General features: G+C 42.0%; 1 protein-coding gene across 1 annotated transcript in view; it reads right to left on the reverse strand.

Moving 5' to 3' along the window:
• The window catches only part of LOC109052355 (E3 ubiquitin-protein ligase MIB2-like), a 32,808-nt gene extending 14,800 nt beyond the window's left edge, over positions 1-18,008 (reverse strand). Inside the window, exons 1-6 of the mRNA XM_042761463.1 lie at positions 17,761-18,008; positions 17,161-17,324; positions 7,353-7,703; positions 6,113-6,284; positions 1,998-2,122; positions 735-989 (exon numbers count right to left, since the gene is read on the reverse strand). Of these exons, the coding sequence (XP_042617397.1) occupies positions 735-989; positions 1,998-2,122; positions 6,113-6,284; positions 7,353-7,703; positions 17,161-17,200 (943 nt within the window). The 5' untranslated portion in view covers positions 17,201-17,324; positions 17,761-18,008. The remainder of the gene's footprint in view (positions 1-734; positions 990-1,997; positions 2,123-6,112; positions 6,285-7,352; positions 7,704-17,160; positions 17,325-17,760) is intronic.
• Positions 18,009-19,739: the final 1,731 nt, after the last annotated feature.

Consider the following 19,739-nt stretch of genomic DNA (forward strand, 5'->3'; position numbering starts at 1 on the left):
GGTTTAGTACAGATAAGTTTGTGTGCTAATTTTGTACTATTTTTTTTTGCTTTATTTTGCTTTTGTAAGGATGGGAACATTCTGGAACATTCCAGTCACAAAAGACAAAAATCATCCAACATAGTGTACAGCAAAGTTTTGGACGCCACACTCTTGGCAAGTGTTTATGTTAAACTGTTGTTGTTCACTATTATTAGAATATGTTGCATTATATAGTATTATATAACTATTATAATTCTTAAGAATTATAGATGAACCATCTCATTTTTATAATGAGTAATAACTGATTAGCCAGTTTAAGTTGTCAACATATATTTTTGTTTGTTTTCATGATCACAGTTTTTTGTGATTTTCGTATTCAGCATGTCAAGATTCATAAAGAAGCATTAAAAATAAAAGCAGAACAAAACTTCTAGAATGTTTTTCTAGTGATTTCGACAGGGCAGATCATTTAATGAATCGAGTCGTTTGTTCTGAGTGTGTGGCACACAAATAATACACAAAATAATTGGAATAAATTCTATTGCATAATATATTGCAATAATTGTAAAAATTAATATTTAAATTCAATTTTTTTTAACAAAATCATACTGATGTAAAACTGAAATGTAGCGGTTTCACTCTCATTGTATTTGTGCAGGTAAATGATTTGCTCGGTGTAATAATAGATCATTCTGGTGAGCTACAGGGGGCTGCCGAACACACCCGCAGGCTCTGTGTACTGCCACTCTCACCTAATCTGGGCAGATGCTCCTTGTAGTAGTATCCTCCCTGCACATCAGACACGTACTTCAGATCCACCTTGCCCTTGTGGCCCATTCTGTAGACGTTTGTGGTTCCGCTGGACCAGGTGACGCTAGCCACGCTACGACCCGATTCCTGATCCCATCCACGAATATCCACCACCTTCCCCACCTTCCCCTCACCTCCTGCACACACACACACACACACACACACACACACACACAGAAGCAGCACAGGGCGGCAGTCTCATGAGTACAGGAGTCTCATTAACACGCAGGAGAAATAATCAGGACATTATGACTGGAGTTTCATCATGTTACTGTGCTTCGTTTACAGCTGTTTTTGAATTTGATGTTGATTTGCTTATATGAGGAACACTCATAATTATTCTACTTCATGCAAATAGAAGAAGATGGAAAACACTGTGTTTACATGTTAATTAATGGATACAAATATACCATCATCAAAGGAATAAACTCAACTCCAGGAAGCAAATATGACCTGTTTCTGATCAGAGTGAAAGACTAAACACACCAAAGCCACTCTTCACAATGAGAAGATACAGCAATAAGCAATCGTATTTTGCATGAAGAAAATCAAGGCTATTTTTTCATTTCCAATGTCAATCCTACTCACAATGCTTCTTTAGCTTTTCTTAACAGTCCTGAGAGTAGACCTCATGTTCTTTATGAAAACTATGTGCACATAATTCAAACATTTAATGGTCTTAAGTCCTGAGAAAAAGTGGAACGGAAAACATTTCTTACTTTCTGTTTTGATTTTAGGGTGAAATATGTGCATGTTCACAAGCTCTGTGAGATTCAGCATCTAATAACCACCATCACCAACAAACACACACCAGTTCAACTAACAGCAGCGATCACACATAACACAGAGAAACAACGGCCTACAGACGTCTGCGAGGACCAGCCAGTGACCACATGGACAGTTTGACTCATTCAGCAATAAAGTCATTACACATTTTAAAATAATATAAAACGTAATCTTCACACGAGAACATGTGCAAGTGTTTATAGAAACAGCAGAACAGATGAGAAAACAGCACGACACTGTCCAGCACTCATACATCCCATGAGTTCAGTCCTGATCCTGGAGAGTTTAGTTCCAACCATTTCAACCAGAACTTCCAGCAAACCCACAGACCTTGACCGGTTTATCTGAACTCAAACTAAACTCTCCAGGAGCAGAGACTGCAATGTCCCACAGACCCTAGACTGATGAGATTCTCAAACTAAACTCTCTGGGAGTATGGTGTTCGATGTGACAGCGGCTGAAACTCAAATGAAGCAAAGTGTCAGAGTTGATGGTGACCTTCAGGATGATTCTGGACAGGTTCTGTCTCGGCGTCAAGATCACTCTGAGTTTGAGAGAAGAGGAGCCAGTTATGACCTGAGGAAACCTGTCTCACCCAATCAGTGTTTCACAATGTTCTCATGACTGAAGCATTTAATATTAAACATTGAAATTAAACTCAAATTAAACTGAAATGCACTGGAATCCAACAAACTGGACAATTACTGAGAGGAAAAAAAAAAAACACTACTTTTATTTTTTTTAGGTATACACATTTAAATTATGAATAAAAATGGACTGCATTCCCTTTGGAATTTCCCAAAGCAAGATGAAATTGACATGTATTTCTATACTGCAGACCTCTCCACTATAAAAACAATCACACAGACTCACTATTGGCTCAACTAACATTAGCTCTAGTGGGAAGCTTGCAGGGAAAAACACACAGCTTGAATGCATTGTAAGTCACGTCAGACTGAATCGAAACACAGAAGGTAATCGCAGCGCTGCAAACATGGCATCAGCCTGCATCACTGATTACACACTCACTGAGAGCCGTGAGAGCGAGAGAGGACTGTAACTCATTGTTTCTCGCTCGAGGACGTTAGGCAGATTTTGTACAAGAGCAGCGTAACTGGAAACACATGCTCTCAATACAGCTAATGACAGACAGGCTGTCTCACGTCAACAAGCTAAAGCAGGCTTGGGAACTCTTCAAGAGCACGCTGCCAAAGATCCTGGCCAGAGCTGTGCACCGAACGCAGCGCACTAACAGCACATACCTTACAGTACAGACCTGATCTGATCGAGGAGCAGAGGAGCTGCCCATCCCCATCAATCATCCACGGGTCCAGCAGAGTCATGCGTCTATAGTCATGTGTCTCTGCTCTGCTTTGCTCTGGTCTACGATCATTATTTAAGTAAGTAAATCAGTTATTTTAAATTGTAATAATATTTCACAATTTTTACTGTATTTTTAATGCAGCCTGGGTGAGATTTAGAGACTTCTTTCTAGAAAATTCTTAATTACTCCACCAATTTCCATTCATTAAAAATCATCCGGTTAGGAGTCACTGCAAACAAGCAGCATGATTCGCAGCATCATTCTCATCTGTTGCAAGGTGTCTGATGCTAATGTCAGCCTCTTATGGCCGGAGGCTGGCGTCCTGTAACAGTGTCTGTGTTTGACACAGGAAAGAGTGCAGACAACGTGACAGAAGCTCACTAGTTGCAAGTTTATAAGTTAGCTTCTGTTTTGTTCCTTGTCTTGGTGAACACATGGGAGGCCATATGCTGAACTGTGCCCTGACACAAAGCCCACGGTACCTCAGACTGCATATGACCTCTGACAGAGGGCTGCTGTTTACACGATGAGCACGGAGCGAGACATCACTCATCCAGCGTCACGCTCACGAAATTAAATCTGTGTCTAATGCTTGCTCCAGTATGGAGCTGTGAGAGGTCTGCGCTCCAGAAATCCTGTCTGAAGAGTGATCAGAGACACGCTGAAGCAGAGATACCAAATCCAGTGCAGAAGACTCAGTAGTAAATCCTACTGACATCCGACCTAAACCAGTCTGAAAAACAGCGGCATCGGTGGACCAGCGGTTCATGACTAACAGACTTCTACCATAAGTACGTTTCTATGCTGAGTTTTTAGCAGCTCTTTTACACTATAGAAAACCACATTTCCCATTCGATTCCTCCATGGATTATCAAAAACTTCTGCAATAAAGTTGATCCAAACCAAGCAGCTCTAACACGAATCCCAAACTCTGAAGCGAAGCAAAAAAAAATGATAAAAAGTAAACAGGACAGTACTGTTTACTTTATTTGGAGTTAAACTCTCAGAATCAGGGTCATTTACACACAACTCAGAGATGATCTCATTCACTGAAGTCACTTCCTTCATGGTCCAGGCTGTTCGGTCTTTAGTCATGTGAAAGTCATAGAGACTGTGCACAGGAAACAGAACTGGTTAGTTCTGATGAAATGTGACCGCTGCAGAAGAAGTGATGGCCATGATAGAAAAAAGTACATTTAGCCGAGGGAGCCGGTTTTCCTCAATGCACACAAGCCTTAAAGCAGTTTTTAGGCTTTACAGTGGGACAATATTGATAATAAATGTTTTATATATTGTATATTTTGATTATTTATATCGTATTTCTGTATTTCAGAACGGACCGGACAGAAGTAGGGACTCAGGAGGTGAACTGATTGTTTCTCTATCGTGTTCAAAGCCTACGTGATGAAAGAAGAATCAGTTCTGTTTGCTGAACCAGAACTCTGTGCTGCTGAGTACTCAAAAGTTCTCTCTGAAAAACAAAAGCCTAGCATGAGAAAAATGTCAAGATATAATTTAAAGCCATATTACACATCCCTAGAGATAATCCAAACTACTTCCTGTTTATGCCTTTAAGCACCTGCTGGTGTGTGTGTGTGTGTGTGTGTGTATTCTGGACCATTACTCATACACACACACACACACACTCTTGAAGGTGTTTGGCCATTTTTTTTAATCATGTACCAAGACAAACAGCACAACTGAGACTAGAGACTGGCTTGGATATTTTAAACACAAACAGTGAAACACACAGTCACTGAACAACAGTTTACATAACATGTGAGTTCCTGTCCTATTGCACTGTGTGTATAACAAGCAAAGCGCCACCTTTTAGAATAAACACTTAAAGGGGTCATATGATGCGATTCCAGTTTTTTCTTTCTCTTCGGAGTGTTACAAGCTCTTGGTGAATAAAGAAGATCTGTAAAGTTGCAAAGACTAAAGTCTCAAATCCAAAGAGATATTCTTTATCAAAGTTAAGAGTCAACCACACCCCCTGAAAAAGCCCAAATGTTCATGCAAAGAAAGAAAGCGTAACGTTTAGCCTCGCTGTTGCCACTGTGTCGCTGTGTGTTTCATTGAAGTGAAACTTTGTTTGTTCTTCCAAAAGAGGACACGACTAGAAATCAGTGGTTAAGCTGTGTTTCAACACTGTTCCAGAACAGTTCAACACAAATATTCAGATGTGTGTTTGCTGTTTGTTGTTTCTCAGATCACAAATGCAGACATGGTTTTATGTTTACGCAGTGCGATACGCAACGCAATGCGTAAAAAGACAGTATAAGTCATTATAATCAGTAATTATGTCCCCACTGGATGCAACAAATGCTTTGTTCGTAATGGGTTTTATTGGTTTTGTCTCGGCGCTCCCATGAGACGGCATCACAGTATGGTGAGGGGCATAACATTTCCGTCACACGCTTGAGGTATTCGGCCAATCACAACGCGCTGGATAGCTGGCCAATCACAGCACACCTCGCTTTTCAGAGCGATGAGCTTTGTGGAAATCGATGTGTTTCAGAAGGCGGGGCATAAAGGGGAAACAATAATCTACAGTATGTGAAAAATAATGTATTTTTTTAAACCTTAAACCGCATAAACACATTTCATTCCACCAAATACACAAAATAATGTTCTTTTTAGCAACATCACATGACCCCTTTAAGTCATGCATTGCAAAGAGACTTCTTAACTAGTCTTTCCTGATTTCCAATACAAATATCCTTGAAACAAAATAAATTTACTCGAGAAACAACACTGCATAAAATATCAAGTATTTGTTTGTAAAATCAAGCAAAAAATCTGTTTGCAGAAATAATTCAAATTAAAATATGAGTAAAATGTCCTGGAGGGTTTAAAAGCAGAAGTAAAGCTCTATTTTTGTGAATTTATTAAGAACCTATTTGAACTGTCAAGGAAAGCTTTCTTTTAAGGGACTCATTTTTTTATGTGCATGAATGTTTTGTTACTCTGTTACATTGTGTCTATTTCAGGCATCCTTGCTCATATCAGTGAGAATCTGTGAGCTAGAATAAGAGAAATAAAGAGCGTGGCAGAGGCTCGAGCCTCATGCGTTTATTCTGGTGTTGCCCAACAGACTTCTGTTGTAAGTGCATTACTGTACACACTTTTGTTTTGACAAACTGAGGAACTGAGAGGAGGTTTCAGGGAAAGACAGACAGAAGGAAGGAGGGCGAGAGGAACACTCACGGGTGCGAATGCGCCGTCTCGTAGCGCTCGAAGGCGTGCGTCAGCTCGTGCTTGTTGTTCATGTAACACTGAGTGCACAGGTCGTAGTCGAAACACACCTTACACTTCCAGCGCATTCCCATGATGCCGTGCTTCTTACAGCTGTCACAGATGATGTTTGAATGTCGGACACCTACGAGGAAGAAAGGAAAATGAGTACTAATTCTAACATTTAATACCAAGGTATTGCGGCACGTCTGATCCATTGAATAAGGTCATCTGAAGAGAACCTCTGAGAGATCAGACTGATTTTAAAGCATTTCAGTTCAGCATTAAGCATTTCCTTAGTTATAAACACAAGAGCCAAAAGATGGAGAGGAAGGAAGGAAAGAAGCAATGCATCTTGTTCTTAGGAACATAATGCAATTTGACAGACAGCCAGATATTAATCTCGTTCATATGAATGAAATATAATCAGTTCAGGGATGTACAGAACTGTGGAGTAACTGTTTAAGCCAGTAAGCATCTTAACCTGTGGCCACACACACACACACACACACACACACACACACACACCCCCCAGCTGAGGGAGCGTCTGAGCGCTCGTGTGCTCCTGAACACCTGCTTCACTCAAACACTCACACTAATGTTGAACCACTAAGAGCTAACAAATCACTCGCTATTACCAAAAACAATCAAGCAGCCAATACTCTGAGGACTGACGTGGGCAAACTGATGTAAAATAAGCATGGAAGTAGATGTCCTTTCAATAAAATGCCCATTTAACAAGAAGCAACGCATCTGGTTCATGGTAAAGTAGTGCACTTTGACAGACAGCCAGATATTGATCTCGTTCATCTCCATCTCGTATCTGCATGTCAGACTGAGCAAAATAACTCAATGCCCCTTTTCCGAAATAGCGTGATTTATTTTAAAGTTTCCATGTTGCATTACGACTGCTGTTCTGCAATATTTAGACAAAAGTACTGTATGCTGCATTTATTTAAACGAGTTGTTCCTGGAGACTGTTAGAAGTGCTATCTATCATTTCTTTATCCCACACAACACTCCAGCCCAAAGCATCTTCACTCCAGCAGGGTATATGCTTTATTCTGTCAGATGTAACTTGGATATTCAATGCTAATTCCTTCGTATTCTCTGAAGTCACAATGTAAACATGATTGCACACAAATATGGTAATTATTAGTTTACGTTATACATAAGTCGAGCTGCTGCTGGCCTGGAGGAGGTGTGTTCTCACCGATCTGTGCGTTGTCGTACAGCAGCAGGTCGTAGGCGCTCTGGTATCCGGTGCGGTAGTTGGTGCGAGTGCCGCTGTCCCACTGCACCACCACAGTTTTGTCGGGTGTGGTGGTGCTGCCCTGCCGGCCGATCTCCACCACCGTGCCCACGTGCCCCTCTCCTTCATCCTGGTTCCCCCACTTCCAGTCCACGCCGCGCACCACGCGCATGCCCACCTCCATGCTGCCGCGCTCCGGCTGCGCGCCGTGGCCTGCTTCGCTGTGCTTGCGGTGCGCTCGCGGGCCGGCGCTCACTGCCTGGGCTCGGGGCGCGGGGAGCGGGAGCGTCTCTGGAGATGGATCAGGGGTGACTGAAACCACAAACAAGGACAGAGGATATCAGAGAACACACACTCAAACCAACACCGAGTCTTCAGATAATCAAGTCTAATGTGCTCACACAGCTCTTTTCACATCACACACACTCTCAAAGCAGCTTTACAGAAAGCCGTACTGTTTTGTCAATAATGCCCTCGTGCTTTAACAGAGAAAGATTTACGGCTGTGTGATATGATGATATATAATGATACAAGTGATCCTCCAGGTTTACACCCATTTCTGTAGAGCTTTATACAGTTCAGATTGTTTTAAAGAGACAAACAGGAAAATAATGATTCAGTGATGCAAATAGTGTGTGTGGGTTTTTGTAGTAGTCCTTTACATTCGTTTCCAAATTCTGAAGTGCCTACTATTAAGCAACATTAAATAACATCCTACATTTTTCTCACTAAATGCCTTGTTTCACTCACAAAAGCAACATCAGAGAAGTAAACTGGTTTGTGATGTGTTCTATTATGTTTATTTGTCTGGACAATCATCAAGACAATGCATTAGTGAAGTGTCTACAAGTCATAATTAGGACTGGTTTCTTTTTTGTTATATTTCGACCCTATATTTGACCGTTCAAGCCGTCTGTGTGCTCTCTCCAGCTGAAGAGCACATGCCTCACACTCTCATGACTCCAGTGTTTTTATGGGTTTTCTTTGCGGAAGCTGAGGGGTTTGTCATATACTGTAATGTCCTTTAAACATTTTCTCGGTCGCTTGGTCTCTGTTTTTGACACACTGCTCTGGGAAGCTCCATCCACATTGACAGCTCACTGAAGGTGAAAACAGTCTAAGCGTGATCTGGCAGGAGCATGACACCACTGTCATCCAGTATCTGAATCAACAGGACTGCAGACAAGAGCCATTACTGCTTCACCCATAAATCCTGCTGAAAACACTCTGATCCATAAATGCATGCGATATTTATTTATTAAAAAAAAAAAAGGTTAAGAACGGTCCTGCAGGTGTCTAGTGCTGCACTTCTGCTTTGCATCTTCTTTTTAATTAAGAAGAATTTCTTTAATTTCTTCATTATCTTAAGTCTTAGGGTCACTTCTGCAGCACTAGAGCCACAGCATAAGCACAAACTGACTAGACAGAAAAGTTCATCACAGAGCACATCTTTCTTTCTTATCCTGATCAAACTATCACCGTTCCGACTGCAACCTAGTGAATCTGAGAGAAGCATCCAGACATAACCAGCCCTATTAATGAACACGGTCAGAATGATTACACAGAGACACACAGTCACAGCAGAACACGTGCACGCTGATGAAGTCAGATCTTCACCTTTAATTAAACAGGCTAACGTATGCCAGCTGTTTGAACCAAACACTCCTCTCAAACTCTGTCTCATGACTACAACAGACAGATGTGTGTCCACTCTGAGCCCCGGGCACTCGAGCTGTTGGACCGGTGCTCTGGCCAGGATAAGTGCTTGTGAACAGATGGAGCTCTACAGTGAGTGAGAAGCAGCTTTCTCAGTGAACCCCGCGGCCTGCACTGCACTGGAAGACGTGCTCAGAGACTGGCATAATACACTAGTGTTCACTGTCACGTTACAGCCGCAGACCAACGCATGCTCGTCATAATGAACACACCTGGAAGATGCAAAGACATCGGGAAATAAAAACAAAATCACCTAATAAATCAAACGAAGACTACACTGGGCTCCAGACTAAACTAAAATGACTGCAAACGCAACAAGAACTAAAATACTTTGGCATTAATGATGATAAAAAGTGTTCTGGTGTGAATCAGGAGAGAAATCTGCACAGATCAAGCAGCGTTTAAACAGCTCTAAACTAATATGTGTCTGGATGTTGATGTGAGAGACAACAGCAGATGCACTTTTTCACTGGAGGAAGTGTTATTATGGATTATAAACTCTATGTATTTGAGTTAAAAACGTCTTAATCCTGGATGTGTTTCATCTTGTGTCTTCTCCAGATGTTCACTGATGGACTGGAGTGCTGTGGATTACTTGTGGATTATTGTGATGTTTTTATCAGCTGTTTGGACTCTCATTCTGACGGCACCCATTCACTGCAGAGCATCCATTGATGAGACACTGATGCAGTGCTACATTTCTACAAACCTGATGAAGAAACACACTCATCCTGATCTCAGATGAACTGATCTCATCTTCAACAGATTAATTTTTTGGGGTGAATTATTCCTTTAATTGACATCATGTTTTGTGGCATGCTGAAGCACCTTTTTTCTCAGAATATCTACATAATAAAATCCCAAGATGAAAACAACAATTAGGCTTTGCTCAAATGAATGCATGTATTCGTGAATGATCCAAACTGTATTCCTTTATAGGAAACATGTACTTTTTTTTCAATCGTGTGTGCTCTTCATCTGTGTATTCTGAGACGCTCCACACCAGCTATTAACATAGACAATACTAGAATACTGAACTCTATAATCAATGCAATGAATTATTATAACAGAATCAATGCATTCTGCACCATTTAACAGCATATTGATAATCACTGCAATGTGCTGTGGTCACAATCACAGATTGTTCTGACCAAGCAAAAATAGGCTTCAAAAACAGGAACTGCCCCCTTCCCACAAGACAACTTCCTCCATTCCTGAGAGCACATGCACCAGAGCCTGGAGTGGAGTAAAGGTCAGGCAAAGAGTCACCGTTAGGACAGACCCAAACCCCAGACCACACCAGCAGCTGCAATGACAAAGGCCTAGTCAGCCACTATTTTAAGGATTGCCTGATAAGAAATGGATTCGCTCCACAGGACCCCCTACATAGTGACAAACCTGTACAGCGTTTTAACACTTTTCGGCCAATATGCCAAATCATTAACCAGACTGCAATTTCATAATGCCAATTTATTTCAACTTGTGTCATTTGTTCCAAGCTTGTGTACTTCACAGTTCATGAAGAAATCACACCACATGAAAAAAAATACACTTTACACATTTTACTCATGCAAGTTGTTTAAAGTCCATCCATGCAGATGAATGCATCCCAGAAAAGAAAAATGGCATGATGGCCCGTATATCTGCGCTGTGCTTCAACAGAAACCATTGCACAGTGCACCTCTGACAGAGCTGGCTTTCATCAGACACACATGGTGACCCGGTGCAGTTTAAAGAAGGAGAGGAGAGAGAAGATAAATCAATACTCATCCAGGATAAACAGCACACTGAAGGGGGATTACATCAGCCCTCGAGGAGCGGCCAGAACACATCCATTCCTCGACGAAACATGGCCAACACTTCCAGCCAGCTGACAGCGAGCACACTTCACCGATGGCTCGAGTTCTGATGAAACCCTCACTAAATATATCTAGCCCTGCAAACTGAGTGCTGTGAATACATGCATGACGCATCAGATGCCAACATGAACAGAGAGCACCCAATAAACCTCGTCCAACAAATACAGTGTTCTTTCCATCGTGTCTTTGAGCTCCAAAAAGCCAGGAGCAACAGAATGTGATTACAAACAGTTAAAGCAGAACAAACACGTGAAGCACTCACAGGCCAGGCGCTTCGAATCATCCTCGCTCTCAGCTGTTTGTTTAGGGGTGAACTTTGCTCTGTTTGGGAGCTCAGAGGCTCAAACGCTGTCTGGCAGTGGATTCTAGAGCAAGGGGTGAACTTTGCTCTGTTTGGGAGCTTGTATGGTAGTGGGTTGTATGGCAGTGGATTCTAGAGTTTACATTGAAGGCTTTCCACAACACTGTTGATTTTTCTGGAAATATATGTACATGATCTCAATCATTTTTGGGTGACGCAATATATTGCCCATTATATTTATTTAAAAATTAGTGTCACCATGTGTCTTTCGCAGCTTCTCCAACATAACGTGGCGATGTTTGTTCGTGGAGATCAAAACTAAAAAGTGCTTCTACACACAAAGTTTCATCTGCAGATATGATCTTGTTTAGGGATCGGTGTCTTTGTGCGTACAGACGTCTGACTGCTGAGTAATGATTGTGTTTTTCAGGAATAAAGTACACCCTTCATTCACAGAGAAAAGAAGGTCCGGACAAATCTGTAGATGGAAAAATCTCCATACAAGTTATTTGTGCATTTTTCTTTTTTCTACTTTTTTTGTTAGTAAATGTTTATTTACTATTTATTCAAGATTTTTAATGCATCTAATATTTTGATAGCTAACTTCCATGATCTAGATATTCTTAAGAATTCAAAGTTTGTTGTCATCTGAAAGTGTGGAGGCATTCTTGCATTATTATGCTGTTATATTATGATTATATATTCAGTGGCATTAAATGGTCTGTTTGGAAATAGGATGAGGTAAAGGATCCTCGGGTTTAACTGTCCGTCTATAGCAGAAGACAAAGGACTAAAATCAAAACTGTCACGCCTGTACTTCTATTAAATTATAAAAAAAGTAAAAATATGAATGGTATTATATTGTTATACTAAAACAATGGAAAAACCCTTAAAATAACATGTAGAAAGAAACGAACTCATCTCAAGCACGCAGAATAACATAAATGGACTTTGGACGATTTCGTAATTGTGTTTTTCCTCCATAAGTGTAATCGTAATTAGAAATATGATTAACTGTGCAGCCCTATGAATAAATACAAATAAAAAGTTGAACTGTTCTCTGTGTGTATTTAAATCTCAGTGACGTGAACAGAGGGTCAGATTAGGATGGCACGTGCAGCTCCATCATCATCTGATTATAATCTACTCTTCATACTGACAGTGAGATGAGAGAGACAGCAGCAACATCAGAGAGAGCGGGTTCTTTACCAGAAACCTGATCGTGAACAATCAACTACATGTAGAGAATGAAGCCTGTTTTTAGCATTATGACATTGTTTTAACACCATTTAAGCATATTTGCCCAAATTCTCATTATCGTAACTCATCCAGATGTTTTACTACACATTATTATTATTCTCAGTGTTCGAGACATTTTACTGAACTGCAGTAATAAATTGATCATAATCTAAAATTTTTTTTTTTTCACATTACAGTCATGAGAAGTAGATTAGAAGGGGTGCTTATGTAAAGAAAACAGCATTACAATGCAACAAATGAACTTAAAATCTGCTATGAACGAGTTCACAACTATTTCTACATTCTTTGCACAATACCTTGAAATATAAGCTAGAAATGCTGACCCGAAGGACCCAGAGACAGACGCTACATGCTGGCGAGCACACATACACGAACAGGCCTGTAGTCTCGTCAGCGGGCCTCTGCTCAGTTCTCTTCGTTACCTGTGGATGGGTATGCGCTGTGATGCTCCACGTGTCAGAACAATCAAAAACCCATGAAGCCAACACAATGGACAGCACCTATCCAAAAGAGCCCACCCCACATGCCCCGTCACCTACAGGATGAGCCGTCTCACTTCAAGAAACAAGTCAAAGCAGACCGAGAGAAAGAGAGGGCATCACAGGAGCGTCTTCATCGCTGGACGTCTGTCCCAGGCACCGCTGGAGTGTCAGACACTGCAGGCAATAACGCTGAGCCAATCAGAACTGCAGACAGCCAGCGCTTACCAGGAGCCCATGTGCTGCTACAGGACACAGCCAGTGTTTAGTCCTTTGTGTGCCTCATCAGCACAGATTATCCCACACGGGACAGGGAAGAGGCTACTGAGACTCTCTCACACACACACACACACACACACACAGATGTTTGTTCATGTAATGACTACTTCCACGTCCACTGCACTGCACAAGCCCTTAAAAGTCAGCAGAGGGGACGCCTCACGTGAGGAAAGAGCGGAGCACATCTGTCGTTCTGGGGCTGAAGTGAACGAACACCTGCTGCGGTTCTTCAGCCGGGGGCCACTGTTCAACCCCAGACGTGCTGGAGGAGTCACCCGCGTATTCACATCCTGCGCTAATAAATATATGCGCAGCGGCAAAATTTAAAAAATTTAAATGTAATCACCCTCAGTTCATCTGAGATCAGGATGAGTTTGTTTCTTCATCAGGTATCCACGTGAGCCGAGCCACAGCAGAGCCGCCAGAGGATGAAACAGCTCTCTGCAGTGAATGGGTGCCGTAGAATGAGAGTCCTAAACAGCACATTTAAAAACACCACAATAATCCACAAGTAATTTACAGCATCTCCCTCATCAGCCAGTCCATCAGTTAATGTCTTAATGCTGGATGTGTTTCAGCTTCTGTCTTCTCCAGATGTTGGACTGGAGTGCTGTGGTAAGAGTACACAATGGTGAATGCTCAACAGGAAGATGAAGATGGCGGCTCGAGGAAGGGACGTAGCACAGGCAGGAAGTCAGGTTCGTTACATAAGGTAAGAACAAGAGCAGAGATATGAGAAGTGCACAGTGAGGGTGTATCACAGGCAGGAAGTCAGGTTCATTACATAAGGTAAGAACAAGAGCGATTTGAGAACCATGCCTGGAGTAGTGGATTGGTGGATTGGTTGTTTGGGGATATTTATTGGGTTAGTGGATGTGTGGGATGAGCTGCAGGATGCATTGAAAAAGTATACTCTACGCCTCAAATTACAGCAGTTACTAACACATTTCTGTCAACAAATCACATGCAAATCCTGAAGCTGCGGTCACGGAGTTAACCCTCTGTTTTCCTGTCAAAATAACGAGTTCATTTGGAATTATTCAACATTTAAGAACAAGTAAAAGCCATATTTCTTTATAATGTATAGACTACATAAATGTTTTCATTGCCTTCAGTTTTGATATTTGTTTGAAGTACAACATTAAGAATAATCAGGATGTGGAATAACTTGTTTTTTATTTATTATATAAAGGATGTGTAATGTATTTTTTTTTATTCTGGTTTATTGATGGTAATGTTGTTATTGGATTCAGAGATATATGATAGAGTAAAGAATAAGTAAGAAATACAAAATATATAAATATGCGTAATGTTAGTCTGTATTTATTAAATACTGTTGAATCATGTATGCATTTCAAGGTTATTATAAAAAGTGTAGTCCATTTCTTTAACCAATGAGAGGCAATTTTCATATTCCGCATGGGGAAAACATGCTATTTATTTGTTTTACTTTTCTGATTATTTCTCTGGCTATTTTATTGTAGAAGCTGTGACGGAGCGGCCGGTGCACACACGGGAACACTTGATTTCTATACGGACTCTCTCTACACGATCACAGCAACAAACAGATCTGTCATGCTGTATCAAATCCATTCTGAACGACCGATCGAATGACTTCACTCAGTAATTACTAACATGATCTGCTGATTGCTTGTCATTTCAGAGCTTTACAGAGAAAGCCTTTCTTTTATCACAGAGGAGGAACAGCCAGAATTCCCCAAAAGATTTCCACTGAAGGAACTGCTTTTTTCTTTCTTTCTGGATGAGGATGAGTAGATGTAATTTTTGGACTGATGCATTTATTGCACGTTAAAACTGCAAAAGCAGTTTGCAATTGAAAAAGAAAACACACACACACTACAGAAGGAGCTATGGTGATGTACATTTCAAAACCCTTCACCCTCTTCAAAACATCCCACCAATCAAATCATAAATAAGTGCTCCTGTAGCTCAAGTGGTAGAGCATTGCGTTAACAAGCGCAAGGTTGGGGGTTCGATTCCCCGGGAACACATGATAGGTAAAAATTGATAGCCTGAATGCACTGTAAGTCGCTTTGGATAAAAGCGTCTGCTAAATGCATGAATTTAAATAAGTCTCATCTATCGGGTCACGCTCACACTGTGACGGCTGAAATCACACTCGTATCAAGCTTACAGACACGATAAGCTCTAAACAGAACTGATGTAACTTAAAAATGAAGTGAAAATGAAGTCAGTGCACATGCCATTCTGAATATATGAAAATATGGAAAACTATCAGAAGCCTTGCACCAGAAAGTGTGGTTTCAGAGAAAGGGTTTCACAGACATCTCGTGAACATATGCTTCTATTCAGCTGTATTCATCCACCTTTCTCATGAGTGTGATGAAATGTGTATCTGGATGAAATCTGAACACGAGTGGTCACAGGAGACATCTGCTGACGATCGTTTAGTCCACTATTAAGGGTGCAGCCCTGCTGAAAACACATCACGTCAATACCAGGTGTGTGCAGGGCCGCGAGGTAAAATGAGGACAAGCCTCATTCTTGGGTGAAGTATTTTTACCGGGCTGTGAGGCACGACAAGCCCTCTCTGCTGTGGGTGTTGATGACAGAAGGAATGCTGGGTGGCAGCTTGTGACAGACGTGTGCTGCTGCAGATCTCTCATTAAGAGCTGAGGAGACATCCACCCAAACACCTCTGTGCTGCCGGGGTCACTGACCTCCTCGGGCTGAGTGTGTCACGATCCGGCGACCTCACACACACACAGGCTTTTTTGTGCAGGATGAACAAATACAGACCAAACTACATCCACATGTGTGCCCTGGTGGATATCCAGTACACAGACGGTTAACTGTTCATGTCTTAACCTAAACCGCTGAGAAACAAAACACACGTGCACCACAGGGACGGACGAGAAACATTTATATCACGGTATATTTCTTAATTTCTGTCGATGCGATATAAGTATTTATCTGAAATAGAAATCTTTTGTAACATTATAAATGCCTTTATCATCACTGTTGATCAATTTTAAGTATCCTTGCTAAATAAAAGTATTAATTTCTAGAATTTCTTTCCCAGAAATAAAAAATAAAAATGACACTAACTCCAATCTTTTGAATGGAATAGTGTATAATGTTACAAAAGCTTTTTATTTCAGATTAATGCTGATCTTTGGATCTTTCTGTTCATCAAAGAATCCTGAAAAAATGTTTACTGTTTTAAATATTGATAATCATCATATTATTCTGATTTCTGAAGATCATGTGACACTGAAGACTGGAGTAATGATGCTGAAAATACAGCTGCGCATCACAGAAATACATTACACTTTAACAGAGATTCACACAGAAACTGTTTCAATCAGTAGAAATATTTCTAGAACATGCTAGAGAAGAGTTTCCTCTGAAAGCCTGTCCTTTGCATACTGTTGAGTCCATGCAGATCACGGTGATATTAATAAACTGAAAGGGTTTGGTGTGTTCTCTTGCTGTGCTGGGTCACTCGTGATGGACAAGATCAGAACTACTGACCCCTGCGTGACTACATCATGACCAGGATGATGAATGTGACCGTGTGAGAGATAACACAGCTCAACCTAAAGCAAACACAAGTGTTGACCACACCTTTACTAGTGTACTCACAGAAAACACAGCCTCCACAGTCACAGATCCACTATAACAGACAGCAAAGGGCATGGAGACGTTGTCACAGGGCTGAATCTGCACATAGTACGTGTCTCTGGTTCTCAAACTTCTTTGTTGGCCTCACGACCTCTGAAATAAAGCCGCTGCCCTTTCAGTGTATGCATGTGAGGTCACTGTACACAAAACTACCCAGAAATGACCATGTTTACGACACAGTGCCAGTAACAGCCAGGTGTTCCTCGTACCTGTCACACCTCGATCCGCTGTCTGACACACCGGGAGCATCTGGTGCTGCTCTTCATGCAGGAGATTCACAAACTAATGAGTCACACAAACACACTGCTTCTGGACAAATACCACGTCTTTAGCACATGCACCATGATATTATTTGAGCATCACGTCACTGCACCTAAATGCAACGACACACACACACAGTAATCACTCAGTACTCTAGACAATATGAAAATAAGTACCATGTTATTACCATCACTGTAGCACTGTAAGAGAAGCATCAAATCACAACAAATCCCGAGAGTGAATATGAGAGAGCTGTAGATGTGTAAATCCCCGCGCGCGCTTCCACACATGATCTTGTGTGTTTATTATCAGCAGAGGCGCGCGACTGCTCTCAGTCGTTCACTGACTCTATTCCTCGTTTATTGTGTGAGATAATCAACAGATACGTTTTTAATAAATCCCTTCAGAAGGAAACCAACCATGTTAATATGACTATTCAAACAAAAGAGGCAGTCTGAACCGCGTCCGCGGCCGCGACACCCCGTTATGTGACCCGCCGTCGGCCGAGACGCGCGAGGACCAGCTCGCGTCACCCCGTGCACGCTTACCTGAGGACAACATTAATGCTTCCGCCCAAACTTCCCCGGACCGCCGATTACCGTGCTCACACAGGCTGACGGGCGCTGCGCTGCGAGGGGCGCGTCACCGGACGTCCATCAGAGCAGAGCTTCACGAACCTTCCGCGATGCCTCCGGACGGGAAACCGTGGAGGAAAGCATCAACACAGCGCGGAAATCAAAACAGAGGCGCGCTAGTTGAGCTAGCAGCAGTGGGCTCGGCTGGACACGCCCACGCGCCGCGGCTTCACCAACCGCACTACGGCGAAGGACTGGCTCCTGAATATTAATCAGGTGACGCTCCAGGAAGGTTACCAAGCAACGCTCATTAATATTCACGAGGTCGTCCTTCGCCGTAGTGGGACGCGTTCCGGCTCGCGGCGTACAGCTGGGGGGACTCATTAAATTAATATTCTCATGTCAAATCACTGTCTTTAAGATGCGGGTGACGTGGAACCTCTGGGGCACCTTAACGTACTTAATAAGAGATTTCTGGAGCTGGAAGAAGACAGTGCGCATGCGCGAGCGGCGGAGACTACGCTCCTCGTGAGCCATCTTGTTGTCGCTCCATATGCTGCATTGCTGATCTATATATATGACACAAATCAGTGCTCTACTGTTCATCCCTTTGAGTGACGGTCACTGAATTATTATCAGCTTTTACAGATTTTCAATGGTCCGAAAGTCCATTTTTGGTCACACTTTATGTGATGGTCCTCAGTGCAGAACACAAGATCAAGGGGGCGTGGTTGGATCCAGATCTAACTCCTCCCACCTCACATATACATAAACCTACCAATCTCCACCCCGATCTAACCACGCCCCCTGGATCTTGTGTTCTGCTACTGCACTTCACAGCTAGGCTGTATACATTAACATTAGTTAATGCAATAGTTTATGTATGCATCCATCCATCCATCCATCCATCCATCTATCTATCTATCTATCTATGTGTTGAGGAGATAGATAGATAGATAGGGGAGTCGTGGCCTAATGGTTAGAGAGTCGGACTCCCAATCGAAGGGTTGTGAGTTCGAGTCTCGGGCCGGCAGGAATTGTGGGTGGGGGGAGTGCATGTACAGTTCTCTCTCCACCTTCAATACCACGACTTATTGAGCAAGGCATCGAACCCCCCAACTGCTCCCCCGCGGCGCCGCAGCATAAAATGGCTGCCCACTCCGGGTGTGTGTGTGTTCACAGTGTGTGTGTGGTGTTCACTGCTCTGTGTGTGTGCACTTCGGATGGGTTAAATGCATAGCACTAATTCTGAGTATGGGTCACCATACTTGGCTGAATGTCACGTCACTTTACTTATCTATCTATCTATGTTAGGTCATTTCATACTGGTATGTTCTTATAGCTTTTATTTTAACTTTCCACAACATGACTGTACTATTGCAGAACAGCTGAAAATACAGGCTAATAATTTACAGTGAGTAAGAGTATAGTTACTCAGCTGAACTACTAATGCAGACTTCTAGAGATGTTAAAGGGGTCATATGATGTGAGTTCAGTTTTTTCTTTCTCTTTGGAGTGTTACAAGCTCTTGGTGAATAAAGAAGATCTGTAAAGTTGCAAAGACTAAAGTCTAAAATACAAAGAGATATTCTTTATAAAAGTTAAGACTCGTCCACACACCCCTGAAACAGCTCGTTCTAACACACCCCACATCTCTACGTCACTGTGTGGGAAGATTTGCATAACACCGCCCAAATGTTCACGCAAAGAAAGAAGGCGTGGTTTCAGTAACACAGTTAGTGTTGAAGCAGCATGTCAGGGAGATCTAGTGTGTGGTTTCAGCAGCATGTCAGGGAGATGTGTGTGTATCTAAAAAACTTTATCTGGCCTTCCGAAAGTAGATGCATTTAGAAAGCTTTAAGATTACTGCATCTGTCATCAGTGATTCAACCGTAACGCTATGAAGAGACGAGAATACTTCCTTGTGGCACGGCTGACACACAATGAACCTG

The sequence above is a fragment of the Cyprinus carpio genome, chromosome A8, assembly GCF_018340385.1.
Source record: "Cyprinus carpio isolate SPL01 chromosome A8, ASM1834038v1, whole genome shotgun sequence".
NCBI lineage: Eukaryota > Metazoa > Chordata > Actinopteri > Cypriniformes > Cyprinidae > Cyprinus > Cyprinus carpio.